This window comes from Mus pahari, chromosome 14, assembly GCF_900095145.1.
Source record: "Mus pahari chromosome 14, PAHARI_EIJ_v1.1, whole genome shotgun sequence".
NCBI lineage: Eukaryota > Metazoa > Chordata > Mammalia > Rodentia > Muridae > Mus > Mus pahari.
The window spans coordinates 26,545,599-26,572,526 of NC_034603.1; the positions used below are offsets into that span (position 1 = coordinate 26,545,599).

Consider the following 26,928-nt stretch of genomic DNA (forward strand, 5'->3'; position numbering starts at 1 on the left):
ATGTGGTTCTAGGGATAGAAGCCTACACACACCAAACACTCACAGAGAGAGAGAGAGAGAGAGAGAGAGAGAGAGAGAGAGAGAGAGAGAGAGAGAGAGAGAGAGAACAGCACCAATCAGCTTGATCACCCCTGGGCATGAAAACAAACTCTTCTCCTAATTGTCCACATTGGTTCTTCGTCTCTGATGTATGACGTATGCTTAGTTGGTCCTGCTTTCTCCTTACACGTTTGGGTCACTCACTGGAAACACCACATTCACGTGGCCCTGCATTTTTTTTTTTTTTTTACTATCTTTAAATCTTCGCATCTGTTGACAGGAGTCTCCCTGGTGTTGCATGTGTATGAACCACGACCTTCAATCCACATGGGTGGCAGGGTTCTCAAGCAGGGGGATGTGACTGAAGAACTGTTGAGTCGTATCTATACTTACAAATTCTCTTGGTGAATCAACTGCGTCATCTCTAAACAAGTGATCCTTTCTTACCTCAGCTTCCTCTTGCTTTCCAGTAAGGATGTCACTAATGGGCTCATTATAATGGACAACAAACACATTGTAAAAGAATAATTTAGAGTTAAGGAGGGATGGTCTGCAGGCTAATGAGGCCACAGTGACATCGCACTCAGATGCACTGAGGCTGCTGGAAGGTCAGCTTGGGTTCCTATTCACTGAAGTCCCACCACAACACACACACACCAGCGCACAGCATGCTTCAGGTACAATCTGCTCATCACCTCCTAAAATACGGGTCTCTTGAAAGGTGACTGCTTCCAAATGGACTTTATTAACACTGAGCTAGAGAAACGCTTCTGCCTGTGTTCTGAAGCCCTGGGTCAAATAGTGTAACCTCAGCTTAATTAGGTGTAACTCCACTTAATACAAAGTCAGCACAATCAAGAATGTCACAGCTCCTTGCAGCCCAACGTATAGTAAAATAAGTGGCCTCTCGACATCCTGAGTCCTCTGTTGGAGTTACTTTTCTGCTATTATGGTTTAATTTTCTGGTCAGTTGAGGCACAATGATCTATCTATTCTTTCATATAAACAGAGCACATGTCTGGGCTAGAACTGCCATGGTGATGAGGAATAACACACCGGAGTCAGCGTAACTTTAAAATCTAACATTCAACGCCCCCTCCCCACCCCCAATAATAGTAGTGTGTGCACGGAGCAGACACATACCACGTTACCTCCAGGAGGCAATTTCACCTCCATGCCCACGCTGCTCCTACAGACCTTCCCCTCTGAGCAGAGCCCAGAGGCCTGAGGGCCAAGCTTCCCCTTGCTGGGATGAGTGCCGGGTTTCTATGTTGAGGTCTGGGATCTGCCATCTCCTGCTGCTCTTGGATGCTGAAGGAACCAGACTTCTCCTTTCAATAGACCTAGGTTTCCTGGAGACATGGCCCTTCTGAGACCCTTGTTCCCAAGACAGTCTTGCCTAATTTCCCAATCAAGAGGGTAAACAATAAGAATCTCCTGCTAAGATCCAGCTCTGCCCAGGAGCCCTCAATGACAAAGCTCGAGGGAGAGATGCCATGCTTTCATTCTCTTTGGAGTCAACTTTTTCAAATTTTGAAATTAGGGTAGATCCCACTAATTTTGACCTAAGACTTCTGTCAACCAAAAAGGTGTTTCATTTAAGCCCAGTGGTCATACGGTTGTGATGAACTTTCTGAAGGCAGTGTAACTTTTGCATTCTGTTGAGTGGTATCTCACTGTACCACTATAATTGCAAATAAGGTTAAATATTTATACAACTACAAATGAATTAGCTCATCAGTTAGACAGATCTGTGCTGGAAATCATCATGTCCGTGAATGCTCAGTTTAACTAGGTAATGCAGCAGGAAGACCTGGCCTAAAGGTGATACTCACGGACGCTTTGGAAGGGGAACTGGAAAAGGGATGACCTTGTTTTTTAATTATTTATTTCATGCATATGGGTACACTGTAGCTGTCTTCAGACACACCAGAAGAGGGCATCAGATCTCATTACAGATGGTTGTGAGCCACCATATGATTGCTGGGAATTGAACTCAGGACCTGGCGAAGAGCAGTCAGTGTTCTTAACCACCGAGCCATCTCTCCAGCACCCAGGGATGATCGCAAACTCACCTGCATCATCTGTAATATAGCAGGGCTTGAAATAAACACCAACTGGATGAAGAACTGTATCATTGAGAAGAGCTAGTTTATTAATATTTCTAGTTAAAATGAATGCATACATTTTAATTTTAAAGAAAATATTAAGAGGTTCTACTGAGATAAGTTCTCAGGCTGACCCCGAAGTCTTTGTCTTCCTGCCCCTACCTCCCTAGAGATGAGATGACAGGTACAAGCCCCTATCCCCGCTACTTCTGAAGATTTAAAACCATTCATTCATTCATTCATTCATTCATTCATTCAACCAATGAGAATGTGTTTGACACTTATGAATGCCTGGGGCTCTTTCAGACATTAGGTACATCAGCACCCTGTGGTGGTATAGGCTGCCTTGCTTATTGATTAGAGTGGTGGCGTGGACCACCTTTCTAAGTGATTCGTGCTTCATTAAACGAGTATTTTCAAAATAGCTTGATCTGTGTGTATAGCCTTCATAAAACTCAGAGGAGGAAGTAAAACGTAGACAAATCTACATCCTTTGAAATACCCATAGTTCTGTGCTCCAAAGCCAAGCACCTGTGTTCCACATATGAGGTTGTCAGCTGGATTATAATATAACATCCACCTTGGTTCTTTTGTGACCACTTTCACAGTTAACACTTACCCTAGGGTTTGGTTTTGTTTTGCTTTGTTTTTTAAGAAAAAACCCTAACATGCTGAAATCTTGTAATTGTTTACTGCCATGGCATTGTGGGTATTATTATGACTGGTCTAGATGCAGTTATGGAGTGTATAGTTCACGCTGTGGAGCGAGCTTCTCGTGTCTGACACCATCTAGGCCTAAGATCTGTATCCTGGCAGAGAAGGATGTAAAGAAGCCCGTGAAGCCGGCCATGCACTCCTTTCTCCTGTCAGCTGCAGAGACAGACCAATCAAGCTGCACTGGGTCAACAGCAGCTGGAGAAGCAGAGACAGGAGGTTCCTGGGGTTTACAAAGTCCAGCCCTGAGCCAGAGCCAGACAACAGGACCTATCAGGCCTCCTGGGCAGAGGTGTGACAGGGAGAGACGGTGTCAAGGAGCCACCGGTGTCAAGGAGCCACCGACAAGACAGGTTGCCACAGGCAATCTTTCCTGGGGCAAGAAGGAGAGATTAGACGGTAACACCTCACCTCTTAGAAGAAAGTAGATGGTTTTGAGTGGGGATGGGGAGCCCTGAAGTCTGGTGAGATGGCTCAGCAGGGACTTAGTAATGACCTAAATTCAATCCCTGTGTCCCATGTCATTGAAAGAGAGAACTAACTCCCACAAGGTGTCCACCTGGCTACCACAGCACATGTATGTGCACAGAAACACATGCACACACACACACACACACACACACACACACACATACACACGTGCATGCACACGCACTTGCACGTGTGCGCGCGAGCACACACACACACACACACACACAGAGAAAGAGAGAGAGAGAGAGAGAGAGAGAGAGAGCAGGTTTAATTTACAATGAAAGAAAAAACCAAACAAATACCATAAGCTGTTAGTCAGAGAATTAAGTCATCCTGGTCCCCACATCTTACGGTCACACAAAAGAAAGACGTACGTTAAAGACTGGTCGCAACAAGTTCTCATGACAGTATTAGTAACTTAATATCAAACCTTGATCTAATCATGTGTAATTACTGTTCTACTGCCCTGTGTTTCCTCTAATCTGTTTTCCCATCATGTATTCAAAGCAACAGGACCAATGGGCGTGGTCTTTGAAACCAAGAGCCAAAATAAACATTTCCTTAATAAGTTAATAACCTCAGGCATTTTAATCACAATACTGGAAAGCTAACTCTCTCACAGACATGCAAACTCCCTACAGGACCATAGGTCCATCCAGAATATGGAGGCCACATTTGTAAATGTGACTTTTCTTCCCCTCTCTAAATGCAAGACATGGGAGAGTCGTGTCTGCTCTAGTCAGGAAACACTGAGAGTGGAGACACTGCTGTAGCTCAGACTGTCGTGGGGTAAGCTAGGGGCACGACGTCTCTCCTGATGCGGTATTTCACTTCTTAAGTCTATGCTCTGGAAGCTTCTAGAGCATTCGTTTATGGTAAAGGGAGGATGGTCTAAGGCTTTAGAACTACATGAAAATGAAAGGAAGAAGAGGAACTCCATCTGAGGCAGAAAAGAGATAAACAGATTGCTTAGAGAGAGGAATTGAAGCCTGGTGGTGGTGGACGAGGAGATAGCAGGAATAGCACAAGTCTTTAACCCCAGCACTAGGGAGGCAGAGGCAGACAGATTTCGGTGAGTTTTAGGGTAGCCTGCTCTACAAAGTAAGTTCCAGGACAGGACAGCAAGGGCTGTTACACAGAGAAACCCTGTCTCATCCCACCCCCCACCCCCCCACCCCAAAAAAGGAAAGGAAAGAGGAACTGAATTAAATGGGTTTACAAAAGTTAATTTGCTAACTCACTGCACATTTATACTACATTTTTGACAGTCTAAATACGTATCTCAGACTGACTTGGAAGTTCCTGTGTCGACCAGGCTGGCCTCAAAACCCCAGAGATCTGCCTGCTTCTGACTCCCAATTGTTGGGATTAAAGTTGCATATCACCACACAGAGTTATACACCCATTCATAAATGTCATTAGCAGTTGGAGACCTCAGATACATACATTTCAGTTTAAAGGGAAGGAGGTCCTGAGGCGCAGGCTTTTGGTTGTTTAGAAGTCTGCTGTACTTAAGCACCATGCAAGCAATAATGAAGACAGCCATGCGTCTTCCAGAATGCAATTCTATGATCTCATAGACAAGAAGTATTTTGTTTGTTTGTTTGTTTGTTTACATATTTGTGCTAATTGGATGCACACTGTTGACCAAATCTCAGTACAGCTTTGCCAGTGTGAGGACAGAGGAGGAGGTTTTTCTCAAAGTCAGATTCTCCCCTCAAACACCACCTGCCTCAGAAGCCATACCAACACTGTTCTTAATTCTGACTCTGCCTGAGAAACCTAGAGTCAGAAATCGTGGCTGTTGGGAGAACTCTCCTTAGGCATCGCCTCCTTGCTTTGTCTATAAGGAATGCAGTGAGGACCCACTCTGCATCGTGGGTGCGTATCTGTAGTGTGGACGGGCTGGTGTGAACACCGTCTGGCAGCATCTTCCTGGGAGAGCAATTGATAACACCGGGATCTTATTAGTGTTTCTTAGTCCTCCAAGGGAAGATTTGGGCGCCAGTGCTGCAATTGATTTAGATCCATTCCATTCTCTGAAGTCAAGCGGATGAATCAAACCACTGTTAAATTAAAACAAAGAGCCATCGAAGAAAAAAAATGTCCCATGTTGGGGATCAACAGTTACCCCTTTCCAGACGGTCACATCATGGGATCAGAGGTGATCTGTTATTGTCTTCATGAGCCACTTGGTGCCTAATTAGAAAGTCTCACTTTTGAATATCCCATGTTGAATTCACAATAGAGGAGCGGAGAACTTCAGAACAATTAGACCCTGCAGACAATCGCATGTGTTCCCCAAAGGTCTGTGCCTCCTTTTCCTCTCCCCAGGGGGTTATCTGACTGTGGCGCCAGATCTGGAGGAGCATAGTTTAGCATCTGAATAAAAAAAAAAAAAAGAATTAAAAAGGAAAGGAAAGAACACGACTGCTCCTAGGTACCGTGGAAACTGAAAGTTTACTGTAGATAAAGGGGAGACATAATCAGAGGCAGGGACATCTGGGAGAGTCCAGAATAAATACGACCAGGCTGAGCTGGGCCATGTGGGGAAACAGGGAAGGGAATGGAGAAAGGAAAGAGGGAACCCAGGCACAGCAACCAGGAGGCCAGAGGTACAAAAGGGTGGTAATAAAAACATTGGGAAGGGCAGCCCAGCCCAACACTGGAGCTGATGAGTTTAGGGTAGAGGGCAAGCTATGCCAACCCTACCCTGTAACAAGTAGGGACTGAGGGATGCTGGGAGAACCTGGAGGCCAAGTTCCCTTTAATATGTTAATGAGATGTTAATGTTAGCATCTCAGCTGTTTGTACCTGGAATCCACATCTCCATCCACAATACACAGGAGCAAGCCTCCTAACAGACCCAGCTTAGGTCAGAGGATGGAGGCAGACAGGCTTGTCTAACTCACCAGAGGCTCTGAAGGGGATCGCAGAGCATTGGGTGTGAACCTTGGTCTGCCTCAGCTTCAACGCCAAGAGTACTGAGGAAAATTCTGGAAGTTGCAGGTGCTGCGATAGTGGTCTCAAACATGCTCCTCGCCAACAAAAGCGAACGTTACCTTAAGATACCAGGTTTCTGGCCCAGCTATGGAGTCCAGTGCTAGTAATAACTACACACTATCCCCAAATCAGAGTGGTGAACTGGGGTAGAGAGCTGCCTCCACGCGGAACTGGGGAGATTTGGGGTACAGCTCCTTGGTCTGGTACTTTCTATCACCATATTCATTAAAGATGAATTTTTTAAAAAAGAGGCATTTTTTACTTCTAAAAGAAAAAAGCTGCATTATATACACTCTGTGATGTATCGTGGGGCTGAATTTTTTCTTGTTTCTCAGAGAATTGCTGAGTCTTGTCAGGCAAACCATCTTCGGCCATACTCCAAGGTTTCTCCGGATTTCACTCTCACTCAGGAGGAGAAGGCATGTGCTATATGGAGGGACTTTCTTCTCCTGGTTTCTATAAAGCAGAAAGGTTTTATAGCGCTTAGTGAAGGACTCATTATTTGGACTAGTTGGCTCAGGATGGGAAGGACAGTCTCCAGCAAGTCATTTTGTGAATGAGTGCTGAGGGTCTGAGCAAAGCGAAAGAATTTGGGCACCAAGTGACAACTGTCGCCTGAGTCCCCTTGTGCAAAAGTAAGCTAGCGTCATCATAAGCACGGGAAGAATGGGGGTGCGTAGAGAAGTTCACTGTCTAGTGGGCACGGAGCTTCCAGTGGGCTAGAGGGAAAGAGGGTTCGAGAAAACCAGCCCATTACCAATACCTTCAGCGCCACTGAACTGTACATGTCAATCTTAAACTGTACGCCTTCTATGTTTCAAATACTGAACTATTAAATGTACATTTGAGGTTTTAAACTTTGTAATGTACATCTATCACAATTTTTAAAATTAAGAGAACAATATGGGGTACCGTCGCTTAGGAGCACACCTAAAACTAGAGAACAGAACCGAACACGGGGCTGTTAAGCCCCGGGCTGTGGCTCCCCCTAGTGGCACAAAGGTGGGACTAAGAAGCATTGGGCGCTCATTGGCGAGAACACAGTGACCTTCTGAAGCAGTGGAAGCCAGACCAAGGCCCCAGAGGAGCGAAGGTAGTTGGGGTACAGGTGTCAGAGAACTAATACAAGGACAGAGAAGACAAGACAGAGGTGGAGAGGAGGGGGAGAGAGAGAGGCAACTTAGAAAAAGACTTAAACTCATGAGCAAGCTTGTGGAGCTGGGGGTGGGGGTGGGAGGGGAAGGGTATCCGGGCCCAGCGGGCTGCACTGGAGCAAGCACACTACCAGAAGGAAAAGATTCTGAGAAAGTGTACACCCCAGTTAGGACCCTCCTCCCCCTAGAAAGCTAGAATGTGCCGGGGATGTATTCCCACACACTGCTCCTCTCATTTCTGTTCACCACAGACCTGGATGTGTGTCCCATAAAAGAATCTCATGTAATTTCAAGAACAGTGGGGCCAGTCAGATGGTTCAGTGGGTAAAGGTACTTTACCCTGCCAAGCCTATCAACCTGAGTTTGATCCCCTAAACACACATGCTGGAAGGAGTGAGCCCTCTTACCAGCTGTCCTATGACCTACATATAAGTGTGCCATCTCTCTCTCTCTCTCTCTCTCTCTCTCACACACACACACACACACACACACACACACACACACACACACTAAATATAACATTTCGTTTTTAAAAGAGTAATGCTACAGCTCTCACCCTAGACTACAAGTCTGGGAGGCCAAATAGTTTAAGTTCAGCAACTGAAAAGCTAGCAGTGAGCTCACCCATCCCGATGCCCCCCCCCCCGGCCCCCAAAGCATGCTGTCCCCACACTTCTCATTAGCCTCCTAGGTAGAGAAGTCTGGCTTCGGGTGAGCCCCAAGGGCAGAGAGCTGTGGGTCCAGACATTTGCTTGATATGTCTTTCTGTCCCTAGTTTGATCACATACGCACTACAGCATCTGTCCGAGTGATGGAGACACAGAGCAAAGGTATTTGTATAACCCGTGTGTGGAAAAGTGTAGATGGCCACCCTTGGATTATCCCGCGCAGGCTGTCTGGGGTAGCCTGTGTTGATTCTGTTTGTCCACTTTCTTCTTTATTCTGCTCATATTTGTTGAGTGGCCATAGGCTCCTATCATTCTGTAAAGTTTCGGGGTGTGTGTGCAGCTCTAAACAAGATTGGGGGAACCCCTCAGGACTAACGTAGCTAGATTCTGATTCATCCTTCCGTTTGTGTTCCAATTTCTTTTATCTCTCTTCAGTTGCATACAGTTACTATGTGGCAAACCTCTACTGAGTGTGTGGTACCTGTTTAATACTCCGAGAAACCTTAGAGAGATGTTAACACCATCATCCTTGTATGTGAGGGGACACAGACACCATCTGCCCCCAGCCACTCAGCAAGATCCACTCTGTAGCTAGGTTTACTTTGCTCCCTCTCAGCCTTCTGCCCTGCTTTCTCCTCTGATGTCACCATCTTTAGTGTTTTCTGCATTTAGTTCTGAAGACTCTGTTTCAATTATCCACTTAACCCCGAGACAGATGGCCTCGAGAACACTTTGACCCTGCACACCATCAAAGCTCCAAGCCAAGATTTGCCTCATAGTAAAAGCTCTGCGAACCTCGGAAGAGCTTGCCAGGTCCTGAGTCATCCGCCCAACCACTCCTTGCAAGTTTATCTGCTATTGTTTGTCAGGGCCAGCCTTTCTGGAGGCTTCTTAGCCACCTGAATGTAGCCAGCCCCTCTGCCCAGGACACTTTGGGGGTCACACAGCTTGGAACAGGCGCTTCATCTTTGCCAGCTTGTCCTCTTCTGTTAGCTCAGAGGCATTTGAGGTTCATCCTCTGCGGCTGCAAACTAGAGTCCCGTGCTATGGTCCTATGGCGGCTAGGAAGGAGTGTTTCTCCTGGTTAGTACTTGGCATCGTGTTTGCCTGATTCTGAGATGGTTTTCACCAGCTGAGCACAAGGCTCCTGGAGAGATGAGGTCCAACCTCCAGGCCTCTCCTCCCACTTTAGTATCCAAGACTGCCCCTGAGACTCAAGACTCCCAAGACACACATATATACTGATGACAGATAAATGAATGTGCCAGCCACCAAACAAACTGACCTTCATTAGAGTCACGGAGTGTTCAGGTGACAGACATTAACACCTGAACAGATAGACTCACTCCAGTCCTGCCTCCTCACAGGACCAAGTCACAACACATCTTCTATGAAATCAACTTACTCCTACATAATCACCAAGTGACTCAGTGGTCAAAGAGGGCTTGCTGCTCCTGCAGAGGACCTGGGTCCCGTTCCTGACACCCATGGCAGGTGGTTCACAAGCATCTGTAACTCTAGCTCCAGGGGATCCTGTGCCCTCTCTGGCCTCCTCGAGCAGGAGGGCACCTATTATACTATTCTCATCCATGCTGGGCTGCCCACCTGACATTACCACACACGTCATCCCTCGCATCTGTATGGTAGTTTATTTCTGAAAGTAGAAAATCTCAAGTTTGGAGAAAGATTGAGAAAAAAATGAGTATTTTTTTCCAAGGTATTTTTTTTTTAGTGATTACAGCAGAAGTTTATGGTACCATTCAGTAACGGTGGGAGAAGAGGGCAGGTGTGATTTCTGACTTTGCTCTATTAGCAGGGCGACCACCCCCAGCCCACTTCATGTGTAATATGTGCGGATAGACTCGAGAGCTAACCCTACGTCCTCATGCTTCAGGACATTCCGGGAACTTTTGTTAATCTTACATTTGAGGTTTTTCCTGTGTGGGTTTTGTGTGTGTGTGTGTGTGTGTGTGTGTGTGTGTGCTGCCACACCAACATGGAAACCAGATGACAACTTTTGACAGTTAGAGTTCTTTCAACCATGTGAGTCTGGAGAGTCAAATTCAGGTCAGGTTTAGTGGCAAGCATCTTTGCCTACTAAGCCATCTTATGGGCTTTAAATAAATAAATAATACTGGGGAGGGTAACTTCGTTGGCCTTGATGGTCTAGTCCTATCTTCCCAGCTATTTGGGATGCAGAGCCAGGAGGAATAGGGTGTTCCAAGTCAGACTAGGTGACAGAGTGAGTTCAAAGACAACCTTGACGGGGTGAATTTAAGGCCAGCCTAGGCAAATTTGGTAAATCTCCCGTCCCAAAATAAGAGGTAAAAAGAGATCTGGGAGTATTCCTCAGTGGTAGAACTTGCTTGGCTTGTGTGAAGCGCTGGGTTCCACCCATACTACAAAACGTTGCAAGCTTCAACAGCCTCTAAATGTGAGTTAGGGTGGCGTAAAAGCTGCATTATATTAGACTCAAAATAAAGATAGGGAAGGGAGGAATAGAAAAAAAAACAAAAACAAACAAACAAACAAACAAAAAAAAAACGGAAGAGGAGCTGCTGGGTTTCTGAAGAGGTGACAGTCATTGAACTTGTTGCTGTCACCAGGAGTGGCTCTTTTTGGCTGCTGGATCCGGGCCAGCCCAGGCGATAACACCCTCAGGGCCTGCTCCCCTGCTTTTGGGTTTCCTTCCTTCTATGCAGACCGCTAGGGTAATAGGAGCTGCTGCCACAAGCTAAGGCCATGGCCACGGCACCCGGGGAGCGACTGCAGGAGGAGGCGCGGTGCTCCGTGTGCCTGGACTTCCTGCAGGAGCCCATCAGCGTGGACTGCGGCCACAGCTTCTGTCTGCGGTGCATCTCGGAGTTCTGCGAGAAGTCGGACAGCGCTCAGGGCGTCTATGCCTGTCCCCAGTGCAGGGGTCCCTTCAGGCCCGCCAGCTTCAGACCCAACCGGCAGCTGGCCAGCCTGGTGGACAGCGTGCGGCAGCTGGGGCTGGGCACGGGACACGCGGGGTCGCGTCAGTGTGCGAGGCACGGTGAGGACCTGAGCCGCTTCTGTGAAGAGGATCAGACGATGCTGTGCTGGGTCTGCGATACCAGCCCTGAGCACCGGAGCCACCGCACGGAGACGCTGCAGGAGGCAGCCAGCCGCTACCAGGTGAGCCTCTGCTCAGGATCCCGTGTGGAAATTGGGAAAACACTGAGGCTGATGATCTTGGAATGTGACCGGACATGTTCCAGACAGCCAAATGGTGCTACTACATAACTAGTAACTATTCACTCCCAAGCTCCTTCCTTCTCTGGTCTTCCCCACCCCTCTCCCCTCCCCCCTCCCCCTGTTCTTACTGGTTCACACTCACCGAAACTGGAGTGGCTTTCGCCCCTGGGAACCCCGGGGTTGGGCATATACGTGCTAGCTAAACCCAGCCTCCTAGCATAATGGGCCCCTGGTGTGTAGCACGTGGAACTCCCTCTGCTGAGCAGACTCTGCTCTCTAAGGAGGGGTTTCCTACTGCCTCTGTGTGGGTTATCTGGGCAACACCAGAAGGCTACTTTGCTCACTCAGTTTCCTCCGAAGTTGCTGGACACGTTTTTTAAGAACGTTTACGTTTCCATCTTCCGGAACAACCAGCACGGGGAACAGCAGCGTGGTTTTCCTTCCTTGACAAGCTTGACCACGGAGTTGCACGGAGTTCTAACTTTCTTAAGACGTTTGCTGGGTTGATTTTTTTTTCTCTCAAATGAAAAATTAGGGTGTTTCCCTCAACTCGTTGGAAACCTCTCTCTTGATTTTACCGCATGCTTTCCTCAACTTGGTAAAAATTTGGGCACCAGTTATTTCCTAATCAGATTTAAAAATTATGAGTTCTGAAAATGTCACCCAGATCTTGGCTAGTGATATATTTCTGATATTGTTTTCTACAAATATTCTGTAGGGCGTTTTTTTCCCCCTCAATTGAATGCCTAATAAACATCGTCTAGACCTCTGAGCCAATCAGCCGCAGCTGCCTAGGGTAACTGCACAGCTCTTATCCTAACCACACAGATCCAGCGGAATCTGCCCCGTCACTGTTGTCCCTGGCCCTGCTGTGCTGTTTGTCACCTCCTTGATGTGGCTCATGGTTTCTTTGGACTGGTGGGGCTTTACTCCATCGCTGAGCCAAAAGTTTCAACAGCAAAGCAAATCCCACCCAGTCTTGTCAGGCACTACCCTGAGTTCCAAGGCCACTTTATATGCACACTCTACACCTCTACACAGCCCTATAGTGCCCGCCTTTCAAGTATGACCCATGCGTGTGCAGGGTTTATTGAGTAGCTTTTATGGCTGGGTTCATACATTTTTCTTTCCAAAGCATATTTGTGCATGTGTTCTCTGCCGTCAAGTGCTCACACGTGCCTCCCGCGGGGGGTCCTGGTGCAGAAGGGAGACAGCTCCCGCAGCAGCCTCTCCACTCCTCGGGTAGGGCACTCGCTGCCAGCCTGGCAATCTGTGCGATTGATCCCCAAACCCACATGGTGGAAAGATAACTGGCTCCTGCAAATCGTATCTATCCTCCATGTGTCTCTGGCACTCTTGTAGATAGATACACACACACACACACACACACACACACACACACACGCACTAGATGTTTTAAAACCCGTATACTAAATGATAAATAAGAAATTTCATCACCCTTCAGTCTATCAATAGCAGACAGCATTTTCTCTGCCGCAACATAGTTTTTATATATTCACTGTTTTCAAAATTGGCATATTTTATAAAATATGGCCATTTGTCATTATACTACAACTTCTTATTTGTACTATATTGTTATTTCCCCCCCTTCCCTTCTCCTTCTTGCTCAGACCCCCACTCACTCCGGGTCCTGCTTGCTCCGGCCCATAGTTTTTTTTTTTTGTTTGTTTTTTTTTTTTTTTAATTTCTCATTACAGATGGTTGTGAGCCACCATGTGGTTGCTGGAATTTGAACTCATGACCTCCAGAAAATCAGTCAGTGCTCTTAACCACTGAGCCATCTCACCAGCCCATATTTTAACATTTTAACATCTCCTTTTACCTCACATTTTAACATTTTGATTTATTATTGGAAAGAGTGACATAATGACAAATCTTTAGGCACATCTTGGTGTCGGGCACGGGATGAGGTAGGTATCTGCTGACTTTCGTGAGTCCAGAGGTCAGTTGGTGACTCCCTGACTGATCTTTGTACATCTAAGCAAACTCTAAGACCTGAGAGAACACAGCTACAATGGTCTTGTCTTCCCAAACAGAGGATGCTCCGAGCAGCTTTGGAACTTGTGAAGAAGGAAATGGAGGAGGCTCTGACCCAGGAGGCCAACGTGGGAAAGAAGACCATCATCTGGAAGGTGAGACAGAACTGTGGCTTCAGGGAGCTTGCAGGCCAGTGATGTAAGGTCAGCTCCCTCCCACTTGTGTTCCAACTCATTATTTCCTCCAGAAAAATGTCATAGTGCCTTCCTGGGCCAACCCACCCCCTTTAAAATCCTCATCATATGACCTGACATAAGTAAGTAGTCTTGCTATCTGGACATTACGGCCAGACTCACTGGTGGAACCCAATCACCTCAGCCCACAATTCACAAGCAAGGCTGTAAGGTGAATGAAAACTCAGTGCTACGCGGCATGTATAACAGTGCAGAGAACAGCAACCATCCTGTACACAGAAGGACAACCAGCTGTCTGCAGTTGTCCACCCACACACTCCTCTTTGACACCTCACCAGCCCAGTTTATTTCTTCTGCATCTCATTTGCATATCGGCAGACAGGATGCTTCTTAACCTGACTTATCTCAGGATGAGTCTTAACTTGGAGCACGCTGCTGCCACCTACTGGGCAGAGCCAGGAATGGTACCAAACACTGTGGCAGGAGGGTGTCCCACACTTTGACATTGAGATGTAACACTGTCATCTACAAATGTGTTGGGTGGCACTCACAGATGCCCTAGCACACTAGCAGCTGGTCCATGGGCTGTGGGCTGGACACACCCAATACAGTGTTCAAGATTCTACCCGCACCTGTGACAGAGAGCCATCTGATCAGACTCTCAGTGGTGTCAGACTGTGCAACTTAGAAACCATGGGCATATTATAGATGCAACGTGTTGTATGACATCCGAGATATATCCCAAGATAGATTCTTATTTTCCTCCTTCTACAAATAACCTTTTCTATATTTTTCTGACTCTTCCTTTCTTGTTTTTGTTGAAAGTCCTTTATATACAGATGGTTTTCCCCACCCCATAGGAACTGGGTTTTTGTTTATTTGCTTGCTTGCTTGTTTGTTTTTCCTCTACATTTTTCTTCTGGGATAACTCTTACTCCATTCCGCCCTCAGTGTCCAATCTGAGTGAAGTTAAACATTGGTTCTCAAATTAGTGATCTCCAGGCTTATACCCCAAGTCACTTGCTCCTGGTCTTGGCCTACCCGTGGACCCAGGCAATCAGGCAGAGATTGGGAGCAAGACCTGGGTCCTCACATCTCGACCCTCTAGTGGCTAGCTAACATAGGTGTGACACCAGGATTCCTGTTTGAAGACAAGAGCTCCTGCACAGTTTACAGTCAGTAACGTGACCACAGGAGGCACAGGCAAAAAGAGAGGTTTGACAAATACCATCATTATCTTCCTGTCTCCGCACTTGTAACTTTCACACGCAGAAGGAAGAATCGAGGATGGATGGATTGCGGAAGCCTCTCCTCACCATCACCCTTCGGCCCCCTGGACCCACTGTAACCCTACAACTACACCCCCAGTCTGGCTCAACCGTAGTCATGGAGCCTCCCACAGTGTGGACTGACTGTTACATATATGAAAAAGGAGCCTCACCTTTTAGAAATAAGAGCACGAAATTCTAGAAGGTGTCCATGACCGTATGAATGGAGTGATTTAGAAGATGGTGACAGGAGGAGGGGTGAAAAATTGGAGGAAGGTGTTATCTTAAGGGACTGTAACTCCAGCTGGTTCTAAGGGGAAAATGGCATCCTGTCCTTCAGTGAAACCAAGAAATTATAAACATTAGAACCAGGGGGTAGACGCTCTGGGGGACAATTTGCCTCTTACACTCAGTTTACAACTGGTTTCCTAACAACTTTCATGAGAATCAAGTCCGCAGCAAAATCTATTCCTTGGTTCTCTTCAGGAGTTGTAGATGTGAGATCTTTAGGTGAAGACCAGGACAACGATGTGAAGCTAAGGGCAAGCCAGTGCCCAGGAGACACTTAGCTCTTCCTGCAGAAAATGCTAAGTACCATTATTACCATGTGCTAAAGAACGTCCAGGGCTGGGGAGGCAGCTCAGTGGGTAAAGTGCTCGTCCTGCAACCATGAGGACTTGAATTCGGATCTCCAGCATTCACATCAGAAGCTTGGTGTGGCAGTGCATGTCTGAAACCTCGGTGCTGGGGTTGGAGGTGCAAAGACAGGCAGGTTCCTAGGGATTGCTGGCTAGCTTAAACAGTGAGCACCAGGTCTGAGGAGAAACCCTGTCATTAGGTAGAGAGTAATAGAGGAAGACACCTACAGTGAATCTCTGGCTGTCCTCTACATATGCACTCACAGGTGAACACACACACACACACACACACACACACACACACACACATACACACCACACACACACACACACACTCTCTCTCTCTACACTACACAGGAGCATTCAAAAAAAAAATCTGTTCTCAATCTCAAACTTTCCCATTACAAATTCAGGTTTCTTTAATCTCTCTGTTGTTTCTAGTAGATAGTCACAAGTCCTAGTAGAATAAATAGTAACTAGAATTGTGTAGTGACCTTATGCTGGACACTGTCCACAGACGGACAGATGGTTACTGACCTCCCCTTGCTATACTTCTCTCCTATTTTGATTTTAGGACTAGCTCTTGTATCTAGAAGTGCTTCAGATCTATGTCAAATTGGGATCCTGGGTCCAACATCCTTTTTCAAACTACTGACTTCCCCTCATATAAATGCTCTCTGGCTTCTGTGTGCTGTTAGCACACAGCCACCAGTCAGTTCATGAGTGGAAAAGCAGAGAGGACTCTGGGCATGTCTCCCCAACTCCACTGCTCCACACGTGTGAACAGGAGGCCCCAACTGCACCTCACACCATCTCCACGACCCTGCCGGCTGTGTCCCCACAGGAGAAAGTGGAGATGCAGAGACAACGTTTCAGGCTGGAGTTTGAGAAACACCGAGGGTTTCTGGCCCAGGAGGAGCAGCTGCAGCTGAGGCGGCTGGAAGAGGAGGAGCGAGCAACCCTGCAGAGACTGCGTGACAGTAGGAACAGGCTGGCCCAACAGAACAAGGCCCTGAAGGAACTGGCTGAGGAGTTGGAGGAGAGAAGCCAGCGGCCAGCTCCAGGGCTGCTGGAGGTGAGGCAAGCTGGGGGCGGGGGGGGGGCAGGTGTGAAGCTAAGGGACAGAGGTGGGATCTTGTCGCTCAGATGCCAACACCTAGGCACACCCACTCTTAGTAAGAGTGTAGAAACAGGTGCAGAAGGCATGCAATCAGAGGGGACCCTAGAGAGCCACATAGCTCACACTAACACAAAAACTTAAATGACACACATCACATTAAACAAATGTTTACAAGAAGTATTCTGTTGACTATCTTTAGATTACAGGTGACTCGTTCACATATCTTTTAAATGAGAAAACACTGCCTGGTATTAATGCTGGCTTCTTTTATTGGTGTAGATCAAATGATCAGCTTTGGTGTGATGGTTCAAAGGCATTTAGTGTTCTCTTACAAAGGCATTAAGGGTAATGTGTGTGTGTGTGTGTGTGTGTGTGTGTGAGAGAGAGAGAGAGAGAGAGAGAGAGAGAGAGAGAGAGAGAGAGAGAGAACGAGAGAGAGTGTGTGTATTTACCTCAAATCCTTCACATATTCGATGCCCCTTTCCAACTCTATCAAAACAGCCAATTGACAGAATTACCAATTCAGGAAGTAGCTGCAATGATGGATTTAGAGGGAATGGACAAAAACTGCTTGCAGCTCGCTTCTGTTCTGTGACTGATTGATTGTGCATTTACATTAAAGCTCATTGTCCCCTGAAGTTTAATCTTAGATGTTAGCAACTGTCAGATATTTCTAATGCCATCATTACTGTGTGTCTGGCTTGAGATCAGACTCATCCCAGTATGCCTTTCCTTTCTAGGGAGCGAGAGGAGTCTTGACACGGTAAGTTTCATTTCTAAATCAGTGTGCAGTGGCTGCTACAGGGGAGGGAGGCCCCTGGAGACTAACACCTGTGGGCTCTACATATTTCCAGAAGCGAGGCTGTCACAAGGCTGGAACCAGAGGCTGTCCCTATGGAGCTGAAGACAGTGTGCGGCATCCCTGGGATGAGGGAGATGCTGAGGAAGTTCCAAGGTAGGCCACCAGGCAGTCTGCGGGGGTGGGGGCGGGGGCAGGGGCTGGAGGCGGGGAGGTCCACTTTACAAAAAGAATGGGAGACAAGACTAGGTCATAGGAAACTAGAACTGGAGAAAGATAAACTCTCAATTCCTCTCCATGTTGCCCGTAAGTCTCACAATGTGTTTAAGAGATAAGCTAAGACCAGGGTGTGCACATGCGCAGACTCAGCTGTAAGACTAGCCTCTTCCTCTAGCTCGGCGGCTTCAGTCCTATTCCTACCCACAGCAGGGCTGCCTTTGTAGACAGAGCCCGGATCCCTGGACCAGGCTGTGAGTGCAGCTGACTGCGGACGTCAGGCAGTAGTTACAGACAGAGCCCTAGATCCTAGAGACAGAAGTCAGCAGAGGCTTACCTGAGAGCACGCTGTCATGAGTAGACTGTGGGACCCAGAGCTTGACCTCTGCCTCGGTGTGTCATCCAGGAAAAGGGCAAATAAAACAAAAAACTACCTTTTTTTCTTCCCCTGTTCTCTCAATGACTCCAGTGCCTTTGGTTATCAAAATGTGTTAAAGTCTTTCCCGCAACAGCTGACCGATGCCCCCGTGGGTTCTCAGGCTGGGAACCTGACTCAGCTCACTTTCTGACAAGATCAGCCCAGAGATGGAATCAGGCTGATAGACCACCCTACAGGACTGACACTCTTCCCCCATGCCAGGAAGAAGCAGGCTGTGGGGTGTGTTGCTGCAGGGGGCAGGGGGGAGCTCCATTTAAAAAAAAATTTTTTTTTTTGGTAAGCATGAAAAGTAATGAATTTCTTTTTAAAATTTTTTCTTTATTTTTATTTTATGCGTGAGTGTGTTTTGCCTCGCTATGTATGTACAGTGCCTTCTAGGGCCAGAAGAGCTCATCGGCTCTTCTGAAACTGGAGTTACAGATGGTTATTAGCCACTATGTGGGTGTTGGGAACCAAACCCTAGAGCCACATTCTCATGGCCAGAAATGGGTTCTTTATGACATGTTCATGTACATGTGACATTGTACTTTGCTCATTCTCAGCCCCATCTCTCCTCTTGGTCTTTGTCCCTCATTCAAATACCCCCCCTTTTGCTTCCATACCTTTATCTGCATGAAGGATAGATATTTCCCACCACCAGCTTCAGAGCTCCAGGTCTTCAGCTCAGGTCTTATTTATACTGAGTTGATTTGTGTGTCAGGTGAAAGGTAAAGATGTAGCTGCGTTCTCCTGCAGGTGGATATCCAGTTTCCCCAGTGCCCTTTGCTGAAGAGACTGTGTTCCCCAGTGCAGGACTCTGGTCTTTCCGCTGGGACTCCTTTGGATGTAGCTGTGTGAGTTTGTGGCTGGGCCCTCTCTTGTATTCCACTGTTCCACGTGTCTGGTTTTGTAGTAACAGCACACCAGCTGTGTCACTATGGCTCTGTGGCATAGTTTGAGATGACTTCGGCCTTGCTCTTTCTCTTCAGGATTGCTTTGAGTTCTCTGTCCTGTATGCTTTCATGTGAATTTTAGGGTTGTTTTTCCTATTTCTAAGATTTCCACTGCAATTTTGATTGGGATCACTGTAATCTGTAGGCTGTTTTAAGTAACCTTACCATTTTCATCATGATTCTGCCAGTCTGTGGACAGGGCAGGCACCATCAGTTTCTCCCTCTGAGCTTCAAAGTTTTCTTTGTAGAAACTCTCCAATTCCTTGGATAGGTTCCTTTCCAGAATTTTAGGGAGAACTTTTACTGTTATTTTTTGTCTTATTTTGGCTTTTTAGGAGCTATCATAAATAGCATTTTTCATCCTTATCCAGACCAATTTGTAGACAGAAAAGATAGTGATGTTTGTATGTGAGTTGTGTATCCCACTGCTTTGCTGAAAGCATTGATAAGATCTAAAGTTTCCCAGTGAAGTCCTTTAAAGTATATGATTATACCATATGTAAGTAGGAATATTTTTTCCCTCAAATTTGTTTTCTAACTTTTTTAAAATCTTACTCTGGTTAAGACTTCAAGTACTACACAATGAATATGCACTGTGTATAATCTTGTCGCATCCTTAACTTAAAAAATGCTATGTTTACCTTAAAACCTTCATTATGTTGAGGTATATCTTTTCTATTCCTAACATCCCTAAAGGTCTTTTCTGTATCCATTGAGATGATCATGTGATTTCTATCCTTAGGCCTGTTTATGTGTCTTGGTTTATGTGTTTATTGTCTTAGTTAGGGTTACTGTTGCTGTGATGAAACATCATGACCAAAAGTAAGCTGGGGGTGGGGCAGTTATTCAGCTTATGCTTCCACATCACAGTCGCCAGCAAAGGATGTCAGGACAGGAACTGAAGCAGGGCAGGAACCTGGAGGCAGGAGCTGATCCTGGAGGCAGGAGCTGATGCAGAGGCCATAGAGGAGTGTTGCTTATTGGCTTGCTTCACATGGCTTGCTCAGCCTGCATTCTTATAGAACCCAGGATCTCCAGTTCAGCCCCATCCATGACGGACTGGGCTCTCTCCCCATCAATCACTAATTAAGAAAATGCCTGGGCAGGAAAGATGGCTCAGTCACTAAAGACTAGGCTCACAACCAAAAATATAAGAAAATGCCTTACAGCCAGATCTTAGGGAGGCATTTCTCAATCGAAATTCCCTCTTTCCGGATAATTCCAGTTGTTTCCAGTTGACCTAAGTCGAGCCAGCACAGCTGGGTTGCATATGTTGATTTGTGTTGCTTGAACCACCTTTTCATAGCTAGAATGAAACCAACTTAATGATGGAATATTTTTAATGTGTTCATGACTTTGGCTTGGAAGTGTTTTACTAAAATTTTCTGCATTTGTTTTCGTCATGGAAGTTTGTAGTTTTCTGTTGCGCCTTTCTCTCGGTTTGGCATCAGGGCGATCTTGGCTCCACAGGATGAGTTTGGTAGCATCCTGTCTCTTTGGTTTTATAGAACTGTTTGAGGAGTATCGGTGTTAACTCATCTTTAAAAAGCTGGCAAGAAGCAGCGCAGTTGACTGGCCCTGGCCTCTACTTCTGATTGACCAGCTGTCAGTAGAGTTTCTTAGGATTCCTCTCCTCAGGGTCAATTAATACAATTAATTTGCTAGACCTGCTTACAGAACACAGGAGAACACTACCTGTCCATTTATTGTGAAGGTGTGACAGAGGATACAGGGGGATAGGCAGACAGAAGAGGTGAGTAGGAAGCAAAGAGAAGAGGTTCAGCTTCTGCTGCACCCCCACTCCTATATACCCCCAACCCTGTCTACTCCTTCCCGGAACCTCTGTGGGATTAGCTGTCTAGAGGCCGCACACGTTCTGATGTTTTCCTTTTCGTTTATGGTTTTTCTTCATACACAAAGCAACGGGGTTTAACTGTGGCATTTGGAGGCCATGGAAGTCCCATTGTGTACTGCAGCATTCCGAGAGCCCCAAATCAAGGCGTTTGCCAGGCTCAGCTTTTCTGGATGAGAGGAATGGGAAACCAAGAGAGTTCTTAGTGATGCTTAAGATTTCAAAGGCTGGAACTTAAGCTCAGGGATGCACCACAGGCCCTAGGGTCCATCCTCAGCACAGCAGTAGAAGGAAGGAAGGGAGGAAAGAAAGAAGGGAGGAGAGAAGAAGGAAGAGAGGGAAAAAGGGAGGGAGGGAGGAGAGGTAAGGTTTCAGTATGCATTTTTGGTTATTATTGTGCTCTGCAAAATTCTTTCCACAGTGGACGTGAAGCTGGATCCAGCCACTGCTCACCCAAGCTTGCTCTTAACTGCGGACCTGCGAAGTGTGCAGGATGCGGAGGTCTGGAGGGATGTTCCCAGCAACCCTGAGCGCTTTGACACCTGGCCTTGCATCCTGGGCCTGCAGGGCTTCTCCTCCGGGAGGCATTACTGGGAAGTCATCGTGGGCGAAAGAGCAGAGTGGGGGCTAGGGGTCTGCCGAGACTCAGTGCTGAGAAAAGGGGAGACCACACCGTCCCCAGAGAACGGCGTCTGGGCCATGTGGCTGCTGAGGGGGAATGAGTACATGGTCCTGTCCTCTCCCTCGGTACCTGTGCTCCAAGATGAGCGACCTCGCCGCATCGGGATCTTTTTGGACTACGAAGCTGGTGAAATCTCCTTCTACAATGTCACAAATGGGTCTTATATCTACACATTCAACCATCTTCTCTCTGGTGTTCTCAGGCCCTACTTCTTCGTCTGTGATACAACACCTCTTATTTTGCCTCCCATGACAGAAGCAGGGCCTGGAAATTGGACGCCCAGGGGTATCTTTGATCGTGCTGCTGCTGCCAGAAGTGAGGAATACTAAACCCATCTAGAAGTGCTGGTCTTCAGGGAAGTCCTGGATGGAGTGGGAGGCATGGCTGTGCCCTGCTTCCCCAAACCACACCAATGCCTGCTCTGTAGGCCTGCACAGTAGAGATTCTCCCATTGGGACTTATGAGTGGATCTAGGGTGGTTCACATTCTGAGGAAATTCGTAGAGTGGATGACTCAGGAAAGGCAGCAGGCTCATCAAACACTGCTGCCTGAGGCTTCATTTTTCCTTGGTGCATCTTAACAGTGAAAAGCTAGAATTAAATGCTATTCTTGCACCCTCAACCCTCCATACAGGGAGATTTGGGATTATTAATTCTACTTGTTTCTGACACAGGCTCCCTTTGTAGCCAAGGTTATCCCAATAACCCCCAATAATTCAGTGTCCTGGGTGCAGGTGTGAGCCACAAAGCTTAGCTTAGAAATAAGGTTGGTTCAAAATAACCTTTTTCTAGTGAATTCCGTCTCTCTCTCTCTCTCTCTCTCTCTCTCTCTCTCTCTCTCTCTCTCTCTCTCTCTCTCTCTCTCTCATTGCTTTGTGTTGTCTCTTCCTACTTAGTCTCACAGTCCTTCTAGTTTAATATAATCGGAATCATTCTGAATGTATGCTGGTATTTCCTAGCACCATGTTCAATGACTTCCTATCCTGCTATGTCAATGCAAATGCCTGCAGAGGCCAGAAGAGAGTGTCAGCTCCCCTGGAGCTGGAATTACAGGTATCTGTGAGCTGCCCCATAGGAGTGCTGGGAACAGAATAGAAAGCAGTTTTAATCACTGAGCCATCTCTGCAGCCCCAATCCCCTTTATTCTGGACCAGCCCTCAATGATTTTTGAAATCCATTACTCTAAATCCAGTATCACTGATTCCTAGATCTCCTCTGTCTTTGGAGTCGTTGCTTATTTTAAACAAGATTTATGTGTCTAAGTGTGCATGTTTGTGCACTATGTGTGTGCAGTGTCCCAGGAGGTCAGATGAGGGTATCAGCTCCCCTTGAGCTGGAGTTATGAACAGTGAGTGGCAAGCCACCATGTGGGTGCTGGGAACCACACCCTGGTCCTCCATGGGAGCAGCCAGTGCTCCTCACTACTGAGCGATCTCTCCAGCCCTGGGTTAATTTTTTAGAGGAAGCCTGTGCTCTGACATTAGTGGTGGTGCCTGCCAGTCATCCTAGCATCAGGGAGACAGAGGCAGGACTTTGAGGCTGTGTGGGCTCCACAGCAACATCCTACCTCAAAAAGAAAAACAAAACAAAATAAAAAACAAAAACAAAACAAAAGACAAAAAGAAAGAAACAAAGACACAAAGTATGAAATCAGAGAATAGCTTAGTTGTAAAAGCATTTGGTTATCTTATTCAACATCCTGAATTTAGTCCTCAACACCTAAAATTTCTCATTATTTTAATTTTAAACTTTTTCCCAGGATTTAGTGGCTAAATAACTGGCTTGAAAACATACTTTCCATTTATATTCTATTCACTCACAGTGATAAATCTCCTTGGCACGGGAACAACATGAGTTTGCTTTCTGCCTCTGCACAGGATACTGGCTGTTAAGGCCTCAATCAAATCACCCAGGCTCAGCTTCTGGATGTGGATCCTATGCAGGAATCCTTGTAGTATAATGGAGACGTTTGAGGTTATCACTGATGAGTGGCCAGAACTTAGCTCTTATTTAAATACTATGTAAAGATGGTGTTGAAATGAAAAATGATATTTGATTTATTTTACAGTAAAGTGTTCTGTGTTTTTTTTTTTAAATGAAACTCTTAATGGTCACTGAAGGCCACCTCCTGTCACCTCTCTGTATCTGCGTCTGCTAAATAAGTGTTACACAAATGTTACAACACAAAGTTCTGAAATGCCAACTCTATAGGAATTATTGGCAATTTTGGTTATCTATATCTTGATATTTTACGAGAAATTTCATCTTCTTCTCCAGCTCTGCCTTATAGTTCACTTTTTTTTCCTTTTGCATTGATATTGGCACAGCTTTCTTTCTAGATATTTTTTAATTGGTTATAAAAATATACTTCTCTGCTCTGTCTCTCATTTACAGATAGGAAATGACAGGTCTTTACATGACTCCATGGGTGGTTCACAGACCACACAAGCCATCTTTATTCATGATCTTGGTGGAGCAAACATCTTGAATCCATCCCAGAGCTTCCTCCCCAGTGGACCAATGACTGACCTGAGGTGACATCTCTCATGGACTCTCCAACCACTCACAGGGACAGGGAAGCATTTTTCTGGGAGGGAAACCACAGAAACACTTGAATCCCGGGACCACTCTTCCTGTCATGGAGACCCTCATTTCCATCTCAAAGGCATCCCTGAGTCTTGCCATCTTACCATGTCACCTAGCAAGATGTCAGTCACCAACCCAATATGAGTTATTAAAGACACCATCCTCTGTATTCTAGGAATTCAAATCTCATGTCTCTTGTTTAAATCCTTCTCCTTGCTTTTCCAATCCACAATATGTTCTCTGGAATTGTAGCTCATTGCTTGCAAAGCCTTCAAGATAGATACCTATTTCCCCACCTCCCCTAGCCTTTCAATACAATACCTTTTCATATGTAAATGTTGTCTTGAACTCCATAGGCATTTAAAATCTAGCCTAAAATTTAGCCCCTGACCCTACCACAGTAAATCTTTCTCTAATTAAAAACAGGGGAAAAGAGTTTCTGTATCTAGTGCTTGTCAGTGTCTTCCCTTCTGTCTCTCAGCCCAAGAAACTCCTTTGCTGTGGTCCTGATTCTCCGTCCACCTCTAGTCCCTCAGCAGTGACACAGTGGCTTGGCTTTCAAAGGGCTACAGAGTCCAGCCATCTTGGCTACTAGCTGTTGCAGTAGCAGCCTGCACTTTCAGCCCTCCCCACCCTGCTCCCACTTCTTCTGCATCACTGCACTCATTTCTCTACAGTATCCCAGCTGGGTCTGCTCCACCCACATTCATCTTCAACACACCTACTCAGGTGTCAGACAGTGGAGCTGCTGGACTGACCCTCACTAGGTTTAGAGTCCAGTGTAACCTTCACCCTTCATGCTGAGCACTGGGTCCTCAAAGACCTGAGTCCAATCCCTCCTCCATTTCTGTCACACACACCCTCATTTTCAGTCCGCTCCAGCTACCTTGCCTGCATGGTAGAGCTGTATTAAAGCAAGTTCTTTCCACCACAGGGCTGCTCCCCAGCTGTGATGTATGCTTACAGTTCCTTTTTCCCAGTGCTTCTTCATCTGTTTCATTCTCTTTGATAGACCCACTGAAGGCTTCTCACTGGACACACCTTCTCTCCACACCCCCAGAGCACACTTTCCCAGTCTCTGTCACCAAGCTTATAGAGGTCCACTTAACCTATGTGTGTGTATATATATATATATATATATATATATCAGTTCCTAGTACACCTTACTGAACTCTTACTTAATTACTAACTTATTTGTCTGTTCATGGTGCCATGTTAGCATCATAAAGAAGAACAGGATATTTATTAACAGGATATTCCTAAGTACATTCCAGGATCTCAAACACTGGCTGTCTGTGGTTATGGCTGAATGCTTATTTGTTGAATGAGTAAATGATTAAGCACCTGGAAAGAGAATTAAATGATGTAACTAGAAATGTCTTGCAAAATTAAATATAGAGATACTATTTGTAACTAAGCGGCCACCATCCAATAAAGGTTCATGCTAAATGCTAACCTTGTTCAGTCTATTTTAGACACAGGAAATTTTTAACTAAAAAGTCAACTTTGGAGGCATACAGGATTCCAGCAATGGGATAGTACTGCATTCTCAGACATGGTTTCACTAAGCGAGCTGGAGTTTGGAGTCTTTACCATATCACAAAGACATCATTAATTAGTGCATTCCCTTGGGATATGTAGGCCACATATAGGATATTTTACTGACTTGGAATGTGGGGAACCACCTAGGAACTTAGTTAAATGATACCGGAAGCAGGGAATGTCTCTGTTTAATTGCTTGTCTTGTAAGTGTGAGGGCCACAGTTTGGGTCCCTAGAACCCATGCAAATTTCAAGTGGGTATGGGGCCCTCCTGTAACTCCAGAAAAGATCCCCAAAGTAAGCTGTCTGTCCATATCAATTAGCTCCGGGCTTGATTTAGAGACCCTGTCCCGGTAAAGTGGAAGAGTAATTAAGCATGATTTCCTACATCGTGCTCCACATATTTGGGTCACCCTCATATGAACTCATATCTCACACAGACACACAGGAAAATGGAAGAAATGGATTCCATTCTGGTGTATGGACCTCTCTTCTGAGTTGTATGGCAGGACCACTCCCTCACGGGACGTCTGGTATCTGCTCCTTTCCCATCATCTCTATCCTACTGTGCATTCTTCTTACTATAGACTGGACATTTTCTAGTCTGCAGTATTATTATTTTCCACTTTCTCAAGTTTCTCTTACTTCTGAGAGATTTTTGGGTTTAGACTCTATCTTAGAGAAACTGAGCTAAGCTTGAACTTGTGTTAACAAACAAACTGGCACCTAGCAACAGTTCCCAGGTTACCGCCCCCCTCCAACAAGACCTGTGTCTAACACCAGTTTCCAGGTAATTCCCCAACAAAACTGCACCTCCAGGTTACAAGCCTGCCCCTGACACTTCACTTCCTGACAACCACCAGTCAGGAGGAAAGCAGAAGTTAAGTTTATGGGTTGGCTCCCAGCACCAGCCAATTATGTTAAAAGCCATAATCACCCCCCCAATCAGATGTGTACCCCCTTCTTGGATCTATAAACGCTTTCATGAAACTGGGCTGGGGGTTCCACCTTCCTATACTGCTGTGCCAGGGCTGGTGGGGAGCCCAAGTTCAAGCTTGAATAAAGAGACCCTAATGTGATTGCGTTGGAATTGGCTCCTTAGTGGTCTTGTGGGGTTCACGAATGCTACCTGGCCCAACACTTCCTTCACACTGCTTGCACTCTCTTCTCTATAAAGAATAATTTTAAATTCAACCCATATGTAGCCAGACTTTGGCTACTTTGGAAGTTCTTTTTTTCTTTCACCCTTCTCAACACCTCTCCCCCCCCCCCCTTTCAGCCCTGTAAC

The 26,928-nt window shown here is 46.2% G+C and overlaps 1 protein-coding gene across 1 annotated transcript; it reads left to right on the forward strand.

Annotated features, from left to right (window-relative positions):
- Positions 1-10,822: 10,822 nt before the first annotated feature.
- Positions 10,823-21,891, forward strand: Trim58 (tripartite motif containing 58). Its single transcript, XM_021211749.1, has 6 exons — positions 10,823-11,316; positions 13,434-13,529; positions 16,319-16,549; positions 17,335-17,357; positions 17,449-17,549; positions 21,254-21,891. Exons 1-6 carry the CDS (start codon positions 10,900-10,902, stop codon positions 21,841-21,843), a joined length of 1,458 nt encoding a protein of 485 aa, XP_021067408.1. The 5' UTR covers positions 10,823-10,899; the 3' UTR covers positions 21,844-21,891.
- Positions 21,892-26,928: the final 5,037 nt, after the last annotated feature.